The 21,434-nt window shown below is 42.1% G+C and overlaps 1 protein-coding gene across 5 annotated transcripts in view; it reads right to left on the minus strand.

Annotated features, from left to right (window-relative positions):
- Window positions 1–21,434, minus strand: part of BRF1 (BRF1 general transcription factor IIIB subunit) — a 248,210-nt gene that overhangs the window by 139,180 nt on the left and 87,596 nt on the right. For 3 of the 5 annotated variants that reach the window (XR_016440380.1, XM_090034172.1, XM_090034175.1), the window contains exons 4-5: window positions 13,283–13,314; window positions 19–91 (exon numbers count right to left, since the gene is read on the minus strand). The exons of 1 other annotated variant lie outside the window; for it this stretch is intronic. Coding sequence is in view for 2 of the 4 variants with exons in the window: in XM_090034172.1 (XP_089890298.1) it covers window positions 19–91; window positions 13,283–13,314 (105 nt within the window). In the remaining 2 variants the exon portion in view is untranslated. Of the gene's footprint in view, window positions 1–18; window positions 92–1,257; window positions 2,243–13,282; window positions 13,315–21,434 lie in introns of those variants that run through there. One more of the 5 variants, XM_090034177.1, reaches the window with a different exon arrangement.

Here is a 21,434-nt window from a genome sequence, read left to right on the forward strand (position 1 = left end):
ACTATTAAAGAAAAATACCTATAGCTGGAGCATTTATGCAGAGCTCTCTGGCCAACAGAAGAAAAGTTTTTCCCAGCACATAGACATTCACCTGTTAAAAACAGAAAACATGCATTTGTTTTATAAGACTCAAATATTTAAACAAACAACAATCCATTTTAGAGAGAGAAAAAATACATCCTTGAAGCATGATATAACTTTAAAAGATATTACCAAAATAGTCTGGAATTAAAGTAGCCTTCTGATGCAAATCCAGAGATATGTATGGAAGCTGTCGCTAAAACATATGTGAAAAGTTAACATTGGCAGCCAAACCTAATTAAAAGACTCCACCAAAAACAACTTCACTGCCTCACAACTTGTCCATTATGCTTTTCAGCATAAATGACAGCTATCATGTCCCGAAGTCCTTAGACAACTGTCTGATTGTCAGTTTGCAACTCAAAAGCTTAATTTTTTATATAGTCATACATCGATGTTACATTAAACTATAACGTGACAGTGGCATTCTTCTCCTAACATAACAAAACCTGAACAAATAATTGCTAGTTACTACAATTTTAGCTCTGTATAATCATGTCACATCATATAATTAGAATTGCACAAGCACAAACCAAACAGCTTTTTCACAAAGGAAAGGAGTGGCACTCAATGCCCCAAGAATTCTTGCCCATCTTCATTTTTCACTTGCTGCCCAAGCACTAACACACTGCTTTAATGAAGAAAGCTCTTATTCGGAAACTTGGTTACCTGAGAAATTACCTCTTTTTCTAAGAGGGTTTATCACAGTTGAGATTGAGGTGCTCATACTGGGGCTCCCACAACAGAAACAAGGAACTGCTGTCAAGAGGTTCTCTGTAAGGGTTTAGAGTAGATGCCTACACCTAGGTCCACCAGAACTGTTAGCCTTCCAGGCACACTACAGGTCCCATCTTTTCCCTACTCCCCCTGCCCCTTTTCTTTAAGGCCATTGAGGAGGGTGTGGGCTAAGGCACAAATATTTATGGACAGTTCTTTGTGTTCAGGTTTTTTAATTTTATGATATAAACCTCTATAGTATTTTAGAAGTCTTACAGAAATTAAATAAGGTACTAAGCTAGACCTGTGCAGCCAAGGAAAGGAGCTCAATATTCTTCCATTCCTGATTCACCCTGGGTATCCCTCCCAGTTACAGAAGCAAGCTGTTACCAAAAGGCATAAAGGAAGGTTAAAGTCTAAAACTCCAAATTCCTGCATGATACTGCCAAAAATATATACCTATGTATTTTCTTGAAGTAGTGTGTACTCTGGTGGTTCTATGCAGCAGAAATGTCCCTCTGTCTTCTACACCAAGCTAAGTGCGGGTGCTTAATAAAGAAGAGAATGCAACTGGACCATCAAGACATACCAAACAAGATGACAGAAGGTGCAACAACCACATGCAGATCTCGTTAGTAGGTATTCCTATTGGATGCCAAATTTACAGTGAGCTTTCTTCCTCTGTATCAGGCATCTCTATCATGCAACTAAAAGTTTTTCGTCTTCTTTAAGGAAAAAAAGGAAGCAGGAGAATTTTCCTTACCTGAATTCATTCAATGATCTTAATAAGAATCTCTAAGGCTTTCAAACACTCACAGATCATTTAAACTCATCGCTCACATATGATCACAAAGGAATGCACATATAAGTGCATGTTAACTCTTTCTATATGGAATAGTACGGGTTGAACATCTGTGATTTGCAACTTCTGCAGATGGCCAATGGTGAGGCAGGCCTAGAAGGTATAAGTGTAGAATTTTTACCTTTCATGGAAAAAAGAAGGTAAAGATAAAAACCCCAAAGGGAATGTGTCACAGGAGACAAAGTGACATGTGTCCCTGCAATCAGGATTAAACTTGGTGCACATTAAGTTATTGAAATGAACAGATAGCTAGGTTAGACAGACAGATCCCAAATTCACAAGCATTTCCTGTAGGAATTTAAGACTGTAAACCATGAGAACAGAATTAGAGCAAAACTATGCCATGTTTCCAATGTTGTGGTTCTGTAAAAGCATTGTAGTTTGCTTTAACAAACTACTTAATATATTCGAGGGTTTTTGGTTTTTTTTTTTTTCAGGTTATAGTTCCAGCCTTTTAGCCAGCTGACATGGATTTATAACTAAGTTCCATAATTTAGAAAGATGATCTGCCAGAAAGATTTTACTGTACAAAAAAGAATAATAAAATTACTCCATTAGAGCCAAATACACATGATTTTTCTCATTTCAGGCCTTCCTGACCTACCTAGTCCTGTCATTTAGTCTAGGGGAGTGGAAAAATCAAGTCATCAAATACTCCTGTGTTTTTATTCTCCTGGTATCATCCGTAAATGACTGTTTTGTCCCTACCTAACCACATCTTTCTATGCAATAGGACACTCCCTGGCAAACTTTCCATAAAAACACTCGTCAAATATAAAGGCTATTTTAAAAAGGCAAGGGAAACAGTTTCCTTTGGTTAAGTCCTAGAAGTCAAAGAATTCCATCCATTTTTAAGCAGAGCCAGATGCAGAGCTAAATTGCTTTATCGCAAAAATGTTTCTTCCATCCCTGGACTTAACCGATGTCCCTAGGTCTAGGAGATACCTAAAATTTACTCCATCTAACCCGCTGCTCCATGTCACCACATCAGGAAGAACAGTACGGCTGACCAGCAGGTGCAAAAAGAAATAATATACCAGGGTATTTCTACTTAAAGATAAGAAGTCTGGGTTTTTTGCAGTGTTTGGTTACTACCAATTCAGAGGGAAAGTCAGTATTATATTGCACTGGGCACATTATGTGTTATATTTTATAATTCATAGAATTCGTGCATTTTTAATGTCAGTGAGAGTGATAAAGAATGGGCAATATTTAACTGGCTCAGGCTGTCCTGGTAAGCCAAGACTAGTGACGCATCAGTTTGATTTGCTTTAAGGGTATTTTTTCATTTTGGAATTATCAAATATTCACAAGCACTGGGACATTTCTCCCTTTATATATATGAGAAATTAAAGCTAACCCAGCAATCGATAACAGACTTGTACTGCTGCTAAAACATGACATTTGAAGAACTCAGCTGTTGATAATGTCCCATTAGCCCTTTCTCTGAGGTGATGTCTTAGAGTATCTGCAGACTCAGACATCAGTGCATCCACTTAGATTGAGTTTTCATTTAAAAGTTTCTTTGTACATCTATAAGAACCAGACACTACGTCAAAAGAAAGGAAAAAGAAAAGGGCAAGGGAAAGGGTTACATTTTTCAGCACACAAAGGCATCTTCCAGATAAAAGGTACCAAGGAAATGTGAACCAATGCATATTGGCCCTTATTCTCTTGAAAATTAATTTATCCTATGAAGGAGTTTTTCCTTGTTTCATAGATTTCATAGACATCAGGGCTGGAAGGGACCTCGGGAGATCATCGAGTCCAGCCCCCTGCCCAAAGGGCAGGAAGTCAGCTGGGGTCATAGGATCCCAGCAAGATAAGCATCCAATTTACTCTTGAAGGTGTTCAATGTAGGTGCTTGAACCACCTCCAATGGCAGACTGTTCCAGACCTTGGGGGCTCGGACAGCAAAGAAATTCTTCCTTATGTCCAGCCTGAAACGGTCTTGCAGGAGTTTGTGACCGTTCGACCTCGTCATCCCTTGGGACGCTCTGGTGAACAGATGTTCCCCCAGATCCTGGTGGTCAACCCTGATAAACTTGTAGGTGGCCATCAGATCACCCCTGAGCCTGCGCTTTTCCAGGCTAAAGAGTCCCGTGGCTCTCAGCCTGTCATCGTAAGATCTGTTTTCCTGCCCTCTGATCATGCGCGTGGCTCTCCTCTGGACTCTCTCAAGCTTCTCCACATCCTTTTTGAATTGTGGAGCCCAAAACTGTTGTATTATTCCTTAAGGCGCAGTTTGTGTTTGCCCACATTGCAGCAGCTAAAATTGCCCTCCAATGATTACATTTCATCTCTGTAGGCAGATTCATCTACTTTTAATATCCTCTGCATCAGGGGTGTCAAACCTGTTCCTCTTGACAGGCTGAATCCGGACCCAGCAATGGAGGCAGTGCAAGCGGCAGTGGCACAGGGGTTAAGAGCTGTTGCCACCACCATTCACCAGACCTTCCCAATGAGGAATTTGGCAGCAGGCTGCCAGGATCCCCATGGACCAGATCTCTGACACTCCTGCTCTACATTCCTCACCGAAGCTGTGGACTTTTCAAATGGTATTTTTCAGGGTGTCATTTCCCTAGGGGACACAGGAAAACTTCCTAATCCTTCAATATCCTTCTCTTTATCCTTCAATAAGGTCAGCTATCAGACCTAAAAGGTCCACTAAAAAGATGGATAAGGAGACAAATAGCTTAAAGTAGTGGAAAAATAGGTTAGGGATCACTCGGAGAAACCTGATGCTTTCAAGTTGTCAGGGCCAGATGGGGGGGGGACCCCAGGGTACTAAAGGAATGGGCTGAGGTAGTTTCAGAACCATTTGAGAAACTCTAAGAAATCAGATACGCTGAGAAATCCTGGAGGTCAGGTGAAATCTTAAATTATTAGAAAAGGGCAAATAATAGTACCCATCTCCAAGAAAAGGAAAAAAGGAGGATCATGGAATTATGGATCAGTCAGCCTCGACAGCTAGAAAGATCATGGAGCAGGTCCTCAACCAATCCATTGTGAAGCACAGACAAGACCAAGAATAGCCAGCCTGGATTCACCAGGAGCAAATCATTAGGCTGACCAACCTGACTGGCTTCTACAAGCTCTGCGAATGGGAGGAGACCAGCGGATGTATATACTTTGACTTTAGCAAGGCTTTTGAAGCAGTCTCCCACAGCTTCCTCATGAATAAGCTAAGGAAACACAAACTAGATGAAAGTACCATAAGGTGGATATGTAACTGCTTAGATCATCATGCTAAATGAGTAGCCATCAATGGTTCAATGTCTAGTTGGAAGGAGGCATCAAGTAGGGCTGCCATAGGTCTCTCCTAGGTCTGGTATTGTTTAACATCTTTACTAATGATTTGGACAACAGGACTGAGCGCATGCTTAGCAAGTCTGCAGACAGCACCAAGTTGGGTGGAGTTGCAGACGTTCTGGAGGGTAGGGCTAGAAACTACAATGATAAGGATAAACTGGAGAAGTGGTCCCCCAGAAAAATCAGATGAAATTCAACAAGAACAAGTGTGAAGTCCTGCACTTGGACAGAATAACTGCATATACAAATACACACTGGGGAACGGTTGGCTATGCTGCAGTACTGTGAAGGACCAAGGGGGTTACACAGGACCACAGCTGAATGAGCCAACAGTGTGCACCTGTTGCAAAAAAGGAAGGGCAAAGGGGGGGGGGTAGAAGGTAAAAAGCCAGCAGTATACTGAATTGTATCAACCTGGAGTATTCACTTGCAAATCAAAAGGCAGCAATTCTTCTGTTCTTTTTAGTACCGATGAGCTGCCTCGTGGACTGCTGTGTCCAATTTCAGGACGCATGCTTCAAGAAGGATATGGAGAGTTTGAAAAGAGTCCAGTACAGAGGAACAAAAATGACTGGAGGTCTGGGACACATGATTTATGAGGAAAGGCTTAAAGAACTAGGACTATCTAGTCTGAAGAGAGAAATACTCAATGCTGAAATATTCAATGCCTTTTTTACCACTTTCTGCACAGGAGGGTCAGCTCCCAGACTACTGCACCTGGCACCACAGTTTAGGGAGGAGATGACCAGCCAACAGTGGTGAAAAAACAGGTTAGGGACTATTTAGAAAAGCTGGACGTGTACAACTCAACAGGACCAGATGCAACGCACTCAAGAGTGTTGAGGGAATTGCCTGTTATGATTGTTGAGCTGCTGGCCATCTTTGAGAACTCGTGGCAAATCAGGAAAGATCCCAGACAATTGGAGAAGGGCAAATACAGTGCCCATCTTTAAGAAAGCGAACAAGGAGGATCCAGGGAACTACAAAGCAGTCAGCCTCACCTCAGTCCCTGGGCAAATCATGGAGCAGGTCCTCAAGGAATCCATTTCTAAACACTTGGAAGAGAAGGAGATTAGGAACAGTCGGCAAGGATTCACCAGGGACAAGTCATGCCTGACCAACCCGACTGCCTTCTGTGAAGAGATGACTGGCTCTGTGGATGCAGGGAGAGCCGTGGATATAATATACCTTGACTTTAGCAAGGCTTTTGATATTTTCTCTCACAACAGTCTCACAAGCAAGCTAAGGAAGTATGGATTGGATGAATTAACTTTAAGGTAAACAGAAAACTAGTTGAATCATCAGGCTCAAAGGCTAGTAAATCAGTGACTTGATATCTGCTGGCAGCAGGATCAAGTGGAGTGTCCCAGGGGTTTAGGCCAGTTTTGTCCAATATCCTCACCAATGAGCTAGAAGATGGGACGGAGTGCACCCTCAGCAAAGATGACACCAAGCTGCAGAAAGTAGTAGGTATGCTGGAAAGTAGGGCTAGGATTCAGGGAGACCTAGAGAAATTGGAGGATTGGACCAAAAGAAATCTCATGAGGTTCAACAAGGACAAGTGCAAAGCCCTGCACTTAGGAGAGAGCAACCCCATGCACTGGTACAGGCTGGTGACTGATTGGCTAAGCAGTAGCTCTGCAGAAAAAGGACCTGGGGGCTACAGTGGACAATAAGACCAGTAAGAACTAATAGTATGCCCCTTTTGTGAAGGACAGTTTTGGCCCCTAGTACAGAATAGATGTGGAAAAATTGGAGAGAGTCCACCAGAGAGCAGCAAAAACAGTTAAGGGGGTGGGGTCATAACTTTTGAGGCCTGGCTGAGGGAACTGGGCTTATTTAGTCTGGAGAAAACTGAGGGCAGCTTTAACAGCAGCCTTCAACTACCTGAAGGTAGTTCAAAAGAGACTGGAGCTGGACTGTTCTCACTGGTGGCAGATGACAGAACAAGGAGCCATGGTCTCAAGCTTCAGCATGGGAAGTTTAGATTAGTTATTAGGAAAAACCTCTCTCACTAGGAGGGTAGTAAAGCACTGGAACAGGTTACCCAGAGAGGTGGTGGAATCTCCTTCCTTGGAAGTTTTTAAGGCCCAGGTAGACAAAGCCTTCGCTGGGATGATCTAGTTGGAGATGGTCCTGTTTTGATCAGGGGTTGGACTACATGACCTCCTGTGGTCCCTTCCAGTCCTCACTTTCTATGACTAAGACTGAAGCGGGATTTGCTAACAGTCTTCAAATACAAAAGTCATAGAAAATGAGGGTTGGAAGGGACTTCAGGAGGTCTAGTCCAACCCCCTGCTCAAAGCAGGGCCACACCAAACTAGATCATTCCAGCCAGGCCTTAAAAACCTTCAAGGATGGTGATTCAAGAAGGAGTGTTATAAAGATGATAAAGATGGGTCTTTTTCTGTGGTAGCAGCGGCAAGACAAGAAGCAATGGCCCCAAACTCCTATAGAAGAAATTTAGGTTGGAGTTTTGGGGGACCTTTCTGGCTATGAGGATGGTCTAGCACTAGAAGAGTCTACATACAAGAAATAGTGAAATTTGCATCCCTGGAAATTTTCAAGAGCAGGTTGAACAGGCACTTGGCTGAGATGGCTTATCCAGAGCTGATCCTGCCTTCAACAAAGGGCTGGGTTAGATCTTGTAAGGTTCCTTCCAGCCCTACTTTCCTATTAACTCTTTTTACACTTCTTCCTACATCATGCCTGAAAGTCATAAGAGTGCACAAGTACACTTCATCTTTGAAAACAACAACGCAAATCCTACTTACTAGTGGTTAGTAAGTTCATCAGGTTTCCAATCTAATGCGTGCTACAGCTTGAAAAAAAATCTCCAGGAGAAAAACAAATCTCACAAAAAACTAGATCTCTCAAAGATATTGCCTGATGGTGGTAACAGCTGAAAATGAGCCCAAGGGATAAACTTTGATCCAATAAAGTAGGTAAATTTATAATGAGACAATCTGCATAATGGATATTTCCAGATAAGCTTTACAAATCAAAGTATGACTTTGGAATAAAATACTGAGAAGACTGACAGTTTTATAATTTGCAGAAAGACCAGAACTGAGATGGTCAGAATGCACAACACTCGTTCTGGCCACAGCTGTTTGCCTAAAGAATTAAACAAGCGTGAAAAGCAAATGTGCTCTTAAAGAGAGTCTATCGCCAAGGGAAGCAACACCTGAGGTTATTTGATTCATTATCTTTAACATTTATAATGCATTACACCTGAAGCCACAACCAGGTTGTCTAAATTAACTATATCAACCAATATAAATTTGCATTGACATAATGGAAGCAAATTCAGTCAAGCTCAGGTCATAAAACTCATAGCATATTAGTGATGGAAGTAAGTTAACCTTTGAACCAATTGAACTAATACAGCTAAAATACTGCATTTAACCCAAATGAGGTAAACAACCCAGATCTTACAATCTTAAAATGAAAGCCTGTTATTTTGCAAGTCACAGAGACAAATATGAACCCACCCCTTTTCCAATGAGACAGACCAAAAGTCATTAAGAGCCTTCTTCTCATCTTGTGCTGAAAAATAATTCCCTCAATTGAAGTGCTCACGAGAGTGAATCAGTCCACTTACAGTAGTATTGCTACTCCTTTTTCTGATGAGAAAAAAAAAAACTCTACAGTGAACCTTACATAGCCACTTAAGCAAGGCAATATAAGAATAATCACGCTATGCCTATATGAGAGTCAGCCACCCCACTTCTACATCAGTCAGAAATCTTCCTGAAGAAACAAGCAGTAAAGGTTTCACAAAAAAGGAGAAAAAGCTCATTAATTGAAAAACCAAACCTGAAGCAAAGATATTTTTGAGAAAGGCATGAAGGATAAGGAATAGCATCAGGGATCAGCAACCTACAAATCTGGCCTGGGGGGGTCATTCTCATGGAGCTGTATCGTGCTGCCTCTCTGCTTTGTAGCACATCCCTCTGCTGCAGGGGCTGGCAATCTAGCAACCAGCTGCTCAGACAGCAGGGGTAGAGACTCTGGCCCACAGCAGACTGGGTCAGAAGCTTTGGCCTACGCCGGCAAAAGGACACTGACCCCTGGGCTACATCAAACAGAATGACCAGGTAACTAATTTACATTTCTTCTTTATTTTCCTCTCTCCTCTAACAACAAACCCTTACAGTAAGAAAGAGCCTCATATAATGTGAAGCCACGCTGCAGCCACATTAAAAATGCCATTTCTCTGCACAGGAATCAAAGATCAAAGGTAACACCTACTTTTGCCTAAAGGCTACTGTGACCACATCTCAAGATCATGATACTAGAGATTACAAGAGGCAGCCCAGGAACAGATTGGCACTTCCATGATTAGAGGGACAACTTTCAACATACTGGGAGATCAAAACTCTAGCCAGTGGTCTTCCCCAGATGAAAGCAAGACAAGTAAGTCCCCCAAAACAAATGGGTAAATCTAAACCATAAAAAGTTAAGGAAAAACTAGGCAAGTTTCTCAACCCATAAACAGTTAAGAATGCAATCTAGATTGGAGTAGCAGGGAAAGAAGCAAAGGCTGTGAATATGCCTCTCTCAAAAAAAGAAGAAAAAAATAAAATAAAAAGAATAGACTATAGTAGACACCAAACAAGGGGAAATTCAAAATCATTCTCCGCAAATATAGAAAAGGTTCCTGATCATTAATAGAGAAAGATTAGTCACTGATGTTTCAAGACGCAAGCCTCTTGCTGGCTGACCAAGTGACTATAACATGGTAGAAAGAACAACCATGCTTGCAGTGTTTCAAAGTCCAAAGGATGAAGTTGCCAGTCATGGAGGGTAAGAAGGACCCAATAAAAACTTGACCTTTTCAGTACAAAAATAGATGCAAACAAAAATCCCACTAAGCGATAGATTTAGTCTTCAATGAAAAGCAAACACCCCACCCCCACCCCAATTCTCAAACCTCAAAAACAAATCACAAAATGGACTGGTCAGTCGCCAGCCAGCTCTATTGAAATAAAGCTCAGAAAGGAACACCACAACCCCAGTTCTCCTTTATCAAATAAGAGGTAGCAAAGTCAAACAGTTGTTGCTACAATACATAATTGCCTAAGCCCAGGGGAAAAGATAATAGATCCCTACAGTTCCTTCCACCAACATAAAGTGTATAACAAGTTTTACACCAGAAGAAAACTACTGAAAATGAAGTTATTTTGTTTCATTAATGGAAAATATGGGCCCACATCCACAGGCAACCCTTAAAAGACATCAGAAGTTGTACGCTATTATAGACAAGTGGAATTATGGTGCTAAGAGTTAGCATTCCCTAGCTTCCCAAATGGACAGAAACCCTGGTCTCAGAAGTATAGAACTCAAATCATACAGGCCTTTAGTTTTTCCAAAGGGACGCATGAAGAGAGAAAGAACAACTTTCCTAAGGGGAACAGGATTCAGAGACTTGGCTGAATTAAGGAAAAATTCAGACTCTTCTTCATACACGTATTGTTTTTGCCAGAACCCAGGCCCAAACATCCAGAGGACAATAATCCACAACTCTCTCCCACCATAATGTGCTCCTAGGCACTACGGACCTCAGAGTAGAACAACCCTTTGTCACCTCCCCCTTCCCTTTACGATCTTCACTTGGGGTCTGTGGAATAAGGCTGCACCTTATTAGGTGCAGACCAAAACAGTGACACAGAAGTTAAATGGACTGACTCTGGATTTTCTTTTTTTTAGCTAGAATCATAATGCTTACTTTACTGATTTGCAGTAGAATGAAGGGCTTTGCAGCACTTATAATTGTTAAAATGGGGGTGGGAGGGAGATGTCCACCCTAAGGTATTAAGTAATGAACTCACCAACTCATCTGAAGCCATTCTACAAAATATTTTGCTTAACAAGCATTCTTTAGAGTGAATGCCAGAGGTCAGTCTGTCTACCGGACTCCCACAGGTCAATTTACCACTAGAAAGATCAAAGCAGCAGCAAAGAAGAGAATTCTATAGGAATGCTCCCAGATGCCAGTCACTTACAGACTGCCAAAAGTTGGTCCAGTGGATCCAGCAAAAAAACAACAACAAAAAAAATTCAGTTTGATAAATTTAACAAAATCAGTTTTAAGCATTTCCAAAGAAAAAAAAAAAAAAAGAGTTCTCTCTGATGCAAAAAGACAGCAATTTTGTTTGAGCAAGAAAAACTGTTATTTCTATCACAAAATCTGTATATCTGATCTAAAAATACTTAAGCTGTTCAGGTTAATATTTCCTGCATCTGGAATATAATAAAATACATTTCTCATTCTTTAATGTCTGTTTCTACCACAAGACACTGATGACATCATTTGATCTTGTATTTATGCCACTATAAACATTTCTATGGTGCCACAAATAGTGAGCAAATAGACATCCCTTCCCTACCCTTTATCATGCCAAATCAGTGGCTATGCTGAAAGGTAGCCTAAGTAAAACCGTGCCACTTTATTGCATGTGACATCTGTTTGCTCTGTGACAGGAGAGTACGAGCAGCATGGACCTGCCAACTCTCTCCAGACATCCCAGACAGGTACTCTGCGGGGGCAAGAGAGGCCCAATCCTGCAAACCCTGGGAATTCCCATGCAGGACTGGGCCCCTCAAGCCCCAGGACCTGTCTGGCTTTTCCCAATTACAGAGATGTGCCCAGGGGAATCTTGGGGCACCTTTATGTAAGCAGGGAAAAAGTCAGGATTCCCCAGGCACGACTCCGCAAGCAGGGACTGCTCAAGTGAATCATGGTGTGGAGGCACAGGACCTAGGAATCCCCAGTGCCCCAAGTCTCCAAGCTGGATCCTTGCAGACCTGTGCCTCCATGCTGTACCTGTGTCGACCTGTGCTTCTTGCAGAAGCAAGGGGTGGCAAGATCCCAACAAGGAGGGGCAAGGCAGGATGGCATGAAACCCCAGAAATTCCCAGCACCCTATGCCAGGACCCATGCCAACCTGCACATCCAGGTGAGGCGCAAGCAAATATGGGTTCCGCAAAAGAGATGCAGGGAAGCAAGACATTCAGGCAATCCCTGGGCAAAGGAAAAATGCTGCCTAATGTCCTGCATCAAGTCCCTGCCCAATGCAGGACAACAAGAGATGTGTTTTACCCAATAGAGTGGATCAGCTGTAGTTGTGATCCACCTCAGTTGGCAATGTTCATTTTTACACTTAGTGCCATTGGTGGGAATTCTAGCAGAGGTGTCCTTTGGAAGGTACAAATACTTTCAAGTGATGGTAAAACATCTGAATTTTCTGTTTTTTCCTAGGTACAATTTATCAGTCTTAGATTGCAGAACTAGATCTCAGGTAGGTAGTGGAGAGAGCCCATCTATCTGAAAATACTGGGTCTTACTCTGCCTTAGAAAGTCAATGATCTGTCTCCTAGTTTTTTCCAACACCCCCATACCAATCTAAGAACTCTTCCATAGACTAATGACTATTTTAGTCCAGTATGTAGTATGACCTCTTTTATAGATTCAGTACCTCTGATTATGTTTCATGTCTTGTAGTTTTACTGTGATCTCCCTATGTAGCAGTAAATTATAAGAAATCATAGTTTTAAATGAAAAACTTCACCCCACACAGATATGTGGGTGCATAAGCACACAGCACCCACCCCCACACTCTATTTGGTTATAACTAAGCATACAACTTACTGAAAATTTGGAGCAGATAAGAATGTTAATTATTTTAAGAATTAAAGATTCATCCGATTATTCTAATTCCATCAGATTCCTTTAAGAAATAAATAGCCTTCAGAAGGATGCCATTTACACAGACAGCTGGGAAGACAAATATAGACATTACCATCCTACTTGTATTGTATGCAAAATAGTTACAATATGTCAGGAGAGTATATCTGTACATTCATTAACAAAGCTCTATATCCACATGCTTAAAGTGTATATAACTCTTAAAATACATTTTACAAAATGTGCCCTAGTGCTTTGCTAATACATTTAAGTGGCATTTCTACTAAGAAAAGTTATTTATGTCTTTAACAGCTGTTATTTTTTAAATGTGTAAAATGTGACCTTGTGGCACTGCAATGCCATTGTAAGTGCTGATGGAAAGATTGTACTAACTGTTGATTTGTTATTTGTGAAGTTTAAAAAATAAAAGCAGCACTTGAGCTTTTATTTCACTGAACAATTACTCCGGTTTACAAGCTCTATGATTTTCCTGTCCGGAATCTTTAAGGAAACAGATAATTACAGCTTCCTAAATACTACACATTGGTAGTTCTTTGCTTGTATTCAGTTTTAAGGTTTAATGTTTGAACAAAAGACTTAAACAAAAACAGATACAATACCTGAAGGAGGTCACTGAGGTCAAGTAACATGTCTGTGAAAAAAGTCAAGGAATATGAATGTTACATGTGATACATGTGATAATGCTTGTTAAGCTGATTGGCACCTAAAAAAGGAAGAAATAGAAATCAAGTCAGGCCAGCAGCATAAAAAATGGGTTAAGGAGTCTGCTCCCACATTCCTGCTAACAGAGTATTAGTTTAGCACCTGAGGGAAGTTCTGCCTACGGTCACAACAGGGCATGTGATGTCACTCTAGACAAGACAGATATAAAAAGGAAGGGTTAAAATGGTCCCTTAAGAAGCAAGCAACACCTTGGGTAATGAACAAAGACTATGTATGCTGTATATGTATTCGTTTAAAAAAAATTTAAAAAAATTAAAAAACCACACAGATGGTATGTCAGAGATGATGGCTTCATTTTTTTTAAATCTAATTAGTCATTTGATAATTGGACTGAGCCGAAGTAGGACCAGATAAAAATCCACAGAATAAAAACTAGCTGACAGGTTAGAAAGATTGAGGACCCTCCAGGGGCAGGAAGAGAATGCCGCGCTAGCTCACTCTTCTCCTTCCAGAAGGATAGGGGTCTTCACATCAGTTCCCATTATTTTTTATACTTGAGTCATAAAGAGAAGGGGAGGGTGTAGGCTCCAAAGTTGGAATAGACTACTTTATTATGTAGAAATACAAACTACAATTCATTAATAAACCCAAACACCTTCCAAACAAGACCAAAACTACAAGAAAGACTTCAGCATTACATTTTTCTGAAGCTATTAAATGGTTTCTTTTCTTATGCTACCTTGAGGGAAAAATAGCAGAAATTAAAAACAGATAAACAATCTGCAGCTGCCAAAATAATAACTGCATAATAACAAAATAAAAATATACAGATAACAGCAGTTTATTTATTTAAATATTTTTTGAAAAATAATTTTTCTTAAACAAATTCTTCTTAATACCATGTGCTGAGCTGTGTGAGCATAAAGATTCTACACTTTGCTGCTATTATCAAAGCTATTTTTTCCTTAAACTCCTTTTTTATGAGAATAAAGACAAAACCTGATATTGCCATATTTGCTCACATACAGCATCACCAAATACAACGTGAACTTATTTTCAGAAGGCCCCAAAAAGGAAAAAAATATCTTAGCCCAGAGTATGGGTAATGACCTGAGGTCTCCAGGGCTGTGGGCTGCACACAAGGACTGGGAGCCAGGTCCACGCGCCAGAGCAGGGGGCTTGGGAACCAGAGGCCAGAGCTCGGAGCCACACACCAGCCCCAACCTCATGGGCAGGCCTGATTCAGCTGCCCCACCACTGGCAGGGCTCAATCCAGCTACAGGGAGGCTGGGGACCACACAGTGGGGAAACCACACACACCAACTCCAGAGCCAGTCTGCAGTCCTGGATTCACCATGCCCGGTCCAACCTGGCAAGTGGCTCCACACCCGGTGCACAGGATCTGTCCACATGTCCAGTCCCATGCTCCAGCCAGGTCCAGCACATTGCTGGGGAGAGGGGGCTACCATGGATTCCAGATATTCAGGGGTGGGAGACATGTCAATTAATACTGCCAGCACTCCCTGTCCCTCCTTCCCTGCTGCCAAATGTCCAGACCCAAAGGGAGATTTTTTCCACGCATATAATGAGCGCCCTACATTTTTCCCGATCTGATTTTGGGAGAAAGGTACAGGTTATATGCGAGAAAATATGATAGCTAACTGGGTTTGGCATAAATACTGTGAAAACGTTCTGGTTTTAGCATTAAAAAACAAACAATTCAACTGAAAAGGGCAACGTGAACATAACAGATCAAAAAATATGGTAAAAGTAATTACTGTAAGTTATCACAGAATAATCCAATGTGCAGTTGTGCAACTCTTAGCCTGTGGACAGACATTTTTCTATGAATACCACCAGCTTGGATAAAGTAGAATCCCAGTAAATTTATGTACAACCATTCATTTCATTTCCACTCAGCATTTTTATCCCCATGTTATATTAAAACTATACAGGATTCAATACTTCACATTTCTATCTGCAAACATTTGTGATGTTCAACAGAAAATAAAATAAATAAAAACAAAGTTCTACCCATCATACCATGCTAATATTCTCAGTACAAGGTAAACTTCAATAACCTGAGACAACGATATAGCTGAGCTTTTTATTAGAAATGATCCCTGCAAATCTCTGAAATAAAATCTGAAATTCATTATATAAATTTAGTAATCTTAAAAAATTAAAACCAGCAGCAAGACCACGCAAAAACAATAACCCATTAAAAAAAAAAATGTTAATGCAAAACAGAAATCCAAGCAAAGCACTACTGAAACAGTCAGAACTAGACTGGTCTTGCTTAGCAGGGAGGGGAAAAAAAAAAATGAAAAAGCAGACTTTAAAATGGATGGGACAAAAAGACAGCTGCTTTTCAATCACAGTGAGACTAGCATGTCTGTCCGTCTCGGTCTCTCCCCTATCATGCACATGCACACACAAACAAATGCAGCTGGTTTTTAAAAGTTACACCCACTATAGCCTTCCTGAATAGAACATATCCACACTGTCGGCTAATTTCATGCACAAACAGAATCTAAAAATGTGACCACTAGGCTCCCATTTTTTATTTGTAACAAGTACTTTAGGTCTCAGTTTTCAAAAGTGAGATGCAATTTGTCTCAGCTTCTGAAAGAAACTAGTTAAAAACCCTCAATGTAGTTAATTCAGTTAGATATACATCTGATATTGCTAAGAATTTTAATTTTCAGTAGGAGTCAAGTACCATAAATACAGGCAACACTGAGGCAATGCACTACAACAATATCGCCACTTCCACGTGGCATCACAGAGGCCAGCAATGTTTTTGGGCAGAGACACCCATAAACTCTACTTAAAAGATGTTGGCATGCCGGGCCCGGGCAGATGGCAGGGGAGCTGTAGGGCCTGATCCTTTTTGTGGCAGCACAGCCCAGGCCCCTTCCCCGCCGTCTGCCCCTGCACCCGCCACCAGCAACAAGCCGAGTCAGGGCTTCACAGACCCGAGTGCAGTGCACACGTGCCAAGCAAAAATGCCTTAATGTGCCATGTTCTGGCACACGTGCCAGGGAGTTGCTGACCCCTGTGCTCTCTCTTTGCCCATTGAAGCTGGCTCAAGGGTCCGCTGAAATTTAAGCAAAAGATCACAGTAAAAACATGGAGTTTCTGGATCTTATTTAAGCTAGCCTGCAGCAGTCTCTCCATGATTAGATGCATGGTTGCCACAGTGATGCAAGAGGGTAAGGGAAATTTGAGTCATTCAGTACCAATGAGCTGGCCTACATTATGCATATTGTGAAAGCAATTATCAACAGGAAGTACTTGTGAAAACTATGCCATTGTGTTTCTGAAGGGTGGAAAAGTTCGGGAGAACTTGCAACAACAACTGAAAAAAAAAAAAATCAGATTCTTTTATTTTTTATATATATACAGACAGATACATATTTTAAACCAATCTTAATATGTTTCTTCCTTAAAGCTTAAAAATTGCTTTTTTATGCACTATAAAGCAAGCCCCTGAAAATGTCTTCAGAAGGAAAGAAAGCTGTTTGTATAGGAAAAAACACTCATGAAATTATCACCATATAAGCACAGGAATTTCATTGATCAACACAACCATTAAATATGATTCCCAGGCCTCAACAGTTTTTGTAACTTAAAAAACAACAACAACTTACTAAAGCTTGAGGTGGATTCTCTATCACTGATGATCTTAAATTCAACATCAGCTGTTTTTTTCTATGAGACAAGCTCCAGTTCAAACATGATTTAATTCAGGGAAGTCCTTTGGCCTGTGTTATGCAGGAGGTCAGATTAAATGACCACAACAGTCCCTTCTGGCTTTACAATCTATGAATCTGAATAGTGTGGGAGCCTAGTGAATCACAGCACTAATGATCTCATCCCCAGCACCATAGGAAACAAAGTTCATGAAGGAATGAATAGCACTGGAAACCTTAAGTTGAAATACAAAAACAAACCAGCATTTGTACTTTAGACCAGTTTTCATTTCATATAGTCCAAGCAATTCTAAATATTCGCAAATGCCCTCTGTTTTCAGTGTTATCTTTTACCAGGAGGCAAGACTGCCATTTGGCAAAGTTATATACAGACAGGCATTGAAGACTAAATCACAGAAGATCTATTTAAAGTAAATCACAACCACTCGACACAATGTAGTCCAAAAAAACCTCTCAACTCTCATTTTAATGGTCCGACTAAAGCTACAGAAAAGAGAAAACTCATGCAGACTCTCTCATGATATTGCGCCTGAAGTACTACAGACCTTTGCCTTGTGAGCATCTATCAGCTGTATATTGCAAGAGCTTTGCTATTTGAATTTTCAGGCTTTTGCAGATTGCTTTCCAAACACCAAATTTAATCATTGTTATTTGATTTTTTTCCTTCCTCACTCAGTATTGCATGTCAGATTCCTCAATTGAGATTATAATGCATCTTCCTAGAAAAAAAAAAAAAAGAGCCATACCCCATTATTGAGAATGCAGTGTCAATAAAAGTTACCATCCGCAAAGGACACAAGTTTATTGTCTTGTAGGGATTTTGTTAAGAAAAAACAAAACAAAAAACAACCATAGTGCAAACAATTGCATTACAACCAACTAAAACTGTGATTAAAAATGTGAAATCTCTTGTGTGCTTAAAAAAAAACAACACTTCAGCATGTGTTTATGTTAAAAGAAGAAAAAGTAAAAATCACTAAATAGCTGAATGAAATGCCAAAACACTGGTGAAAACTAAACCAATTTCTCCTCCCATTTTAAAGTCAGGATCAAATATTAGTATGGTCCTGCCTAGAGCAGTGATTCTTAACCAAGGTGCCAGGGCACCTTGCGGTGCCTGGAAATCCTTTCAATGGTCCCGCGGGGTGCCATGCACAATTCGCACTGCCAGGTATACAAACACAATTCAAAAATAAACCTGGAAATTTCAAATGGGAATCCACAATTCTGCCCTGTTGAAAGCTTTCCATGTTCTTTGCAACAGAACTACGGCAAGTGGAAACTAAGAGCTGGCATTTTCCAAGGGGTGGCTCAAGTCAAAAAGGTTGCGAACCACTGACCTAGAGACAAAGCCTTGGACTCTATACAAGGAGCATGGAAACAGTCCTGACTTGAAGTGTTTGCAGTCTGACGAGATGAATGGGACAAAGGCTGGAAGGGAAAATTGAAGCACTGAAGTAAAGTGACCTGCTCCGATTCACTGGGTCTCTCTCCCCTGCATCTCTATCCTGCCTTCTGCCTGCCTAACTAACAGCAACTACCTCTCTCTGACCTGCCCAAAGTAACACAGCACTTTAGCACACCCATGACTTGACCTGTGGCAGAGTACCAGCCCGCAAGGGTCTGGAGAGGCAAGAGGACAATGGTCAGGCAGGGGGCACCATGTGCATGTGCCCGCTCATACATACACATGGTAGTCATGCGGCCTGGACAGCAGCTCCCACAGGTAAGTCTAGGGGTGGGGGATAGAGGCTCCCATAGGGAGGGAGGCAGGCAAGGCTGGGGCTGTTGCTTAGCCAGGTGGTGCATGGAGCAAGGGGCCAGAATGCGCCCAACAGGGCCTGGGCAGAGAGCAGGACACAGCCGTGGGTAGCTCATCGGAGAGGCTGGCTCCCTGCCGCTGGGGAGGGGCATGAGGGGCATGTGCCCCCCCCCAGATTTGTGCATGGGTGGGGGCAGATGCAGGCTGGAGGCTGTGGGCTCAGGGCTCTCCGCCCTGCTGCCTTCCCCCCAGGGCCATCTATGGCCTGCCAGGCAGGACCCAGCATGGCAGGGGAGAGTGTAGGCAGGGAGACTTGGTGCTGCAGCCTGCACCACCATGGTAAGGTGCCCTCTGCCCGCCTAGCAGCAGCAAGGGACACAATTCTGCCCTACTGCACAGGGCTACATCTATATCTAGATATAGATATATAGATGGTGCACAACTCTGCACCATTGCCCCCACTGCTGCCCAGTGGGCACCTCACCATGGTGGCACAGGGCTCACAGCAGCAACACCAAGCCTTCCCACCTACCCTGCTTTGCCCTCCCACACCAGGTCTCAGCTGCAGAGCCACACAGACCCCAGGGGAACGGCAGCCAGGCAGAGAGCCCACAGTGGGCAGCCTGCATCCACCCCCCGCAACCTCCACAGGCTCTGCTCCAGCTGTGTCACCCACGGGGGAGGGAGCAGGCTCCACACTCCACTCCACTGCAGTAGCTGTCAACCCCCAAGGGGAGCAGCCAGGGCTCAGGTTCTGCTGAGCGAGGGCAGGGCTGCAGTCCTAGGTCCCTGACCCCAACAGCTATGGCTGGGAGCCCCCTCCAGCAGGGCTGGGAGGGGGAAAGGGAGTTAAGGGTAGAGAGTGAGGGGCACCAGCATATCAGGACTGTTCAGTGCCACAAAACAGTGGGGTGGAGACAGCCGCAACTGGACCTGCATCCTGGCAAGTGACGGGAGTAGGTGTTGCTCTGATTTGCCATGATAAAAAACCCAAAGTCAAATGCCAAAATTTACAGGAATTTAGAATGTATTTTATTACAGTAATTGAGGCACAGGTAGGCTTCCAAACTGCTTTAAATTCTAAATATAATCAATAAAACATTGTGTTCAACTGATATCTATCTATAGATAGGTAAGTCCTGAAATTACCTATTCCAAGCCTTACCTATAGCTTAACAGTTGGGGCAGTCAGAGAGGGAAAGTTGTACTTTCTCACTCTCAGAGCCTAGACCCTAGGTCCCAGACTTCCTCAGCAAGAGGTCCACCCCCAAAGATGGTGGGGACCACTATCACCCTAAACTGATTCCTTGTCTTCAACATGTAAACTCCATGCTCGGCCAAAGCCTCTTCAAAACATTGCCCTGGTTTGCTGACAAAAAATGCCTGCATGTATTTCTTGAAAAGTACTGTTACCCTGCTCAATAAATTGCAGCGTATAAATACAGAGAGAGCTCTTTATTTTTTCCATGCTAGAAGCCAAGCGTTACATCTCTGTTTACATGCACATGGTAAATCTAAGTCTAATGCACTGGTATTAAGTGTTCCTTAAAGAATAATGATGTCAACAGATAACCTTGTTTGGAGGAAGGCTCTGGCTGTTGCTGCATAGCTATGCTAGCATCAAGACAAGATCTGCTTGACCCTCAAGCAATGTTTAACTGCTGTTACCAGTGAATTCAGTCTCTGTTTGTATAGACACCAAACACCTGCAAGTGCAATGCATATTCATCTTATTTTAAAACTGACACCAATGCAGCAATCCGTCTTCCTTAGAAGTGCCCAAACTTTTTGCCCCATAAGCTGGATGAGTGCTGCATGGTGGGTCCATGGGCCACATCCAGTCCATGGGCCCAATCCAGCGTGTATGGGACCCAGCCCCACATGCCAGATCAGGCCCCACGCATGCTGAATTGGGCCCCAACCCCATGCATGCCAGAAGGATCCCCCACACATAGGGTCATGTTATCTGGTCTGAAGGACGTGGAAAATTGGTGGTTGGAGAGGAGGGGCCAGAAACTGTGGTAGCATTAATTGCCACTGCTCCCCAAACCCTGGCCAGATTTCAGGACCTTGGGGAGCCCCATGGGCCAGATCACAAAGCTCAGTGAGCCATCTCTGGCCCCACGGACCACAGGCTGAGAACCCCTCACCTACACTAAAGACTCACCTTCTTCTGACAGCCATACAGAAGAAATTAAATTTCAAAGCTGTCATTTTTTGACTGATGACCTTCTGGTTACCTTTGATGGAAAGATCAGCATTCAAAACCTGCAAGGTTCCTGTATTAAAAGTCCAAAATAAATGTGTTAACAAGTTCCCAAAAATCTAACACAAGACAATGATGATTGTATTAGTCATCCCATTACAAGAATCTCTTTTATAGGGATGCAAATATACATATGCATAGATTTTTAAATATTTTATGTTAAAAATTGTCAACGTTACCAAACTTTGCTGTATCCAGAGGATAAGTAAACTGAAAAGCAAGAATCCCCACAATATTTGTCCCATTCTAACTTGCCCTGAAAGCCATGATTATTTAAAAGTACAGTTAATTCTCCATGTTTCATGGACTTTCTACATTTAAAAAGAGAGGCTTATAAAGGAAGA

This window comes from Crocodylus siamensis, chromosome 2, assembly GCF_052110815.1.
Source record: "Crocodylus siamensis isolate JL-2025a chromosome 2, ASM5211081v1, whole genome shotgun sequence".
NCBI lineage: Eukaryota > Metazoa > Chordata > Crocodylia > Crocodylidae > Crocodylus > Crocodylus siamensis.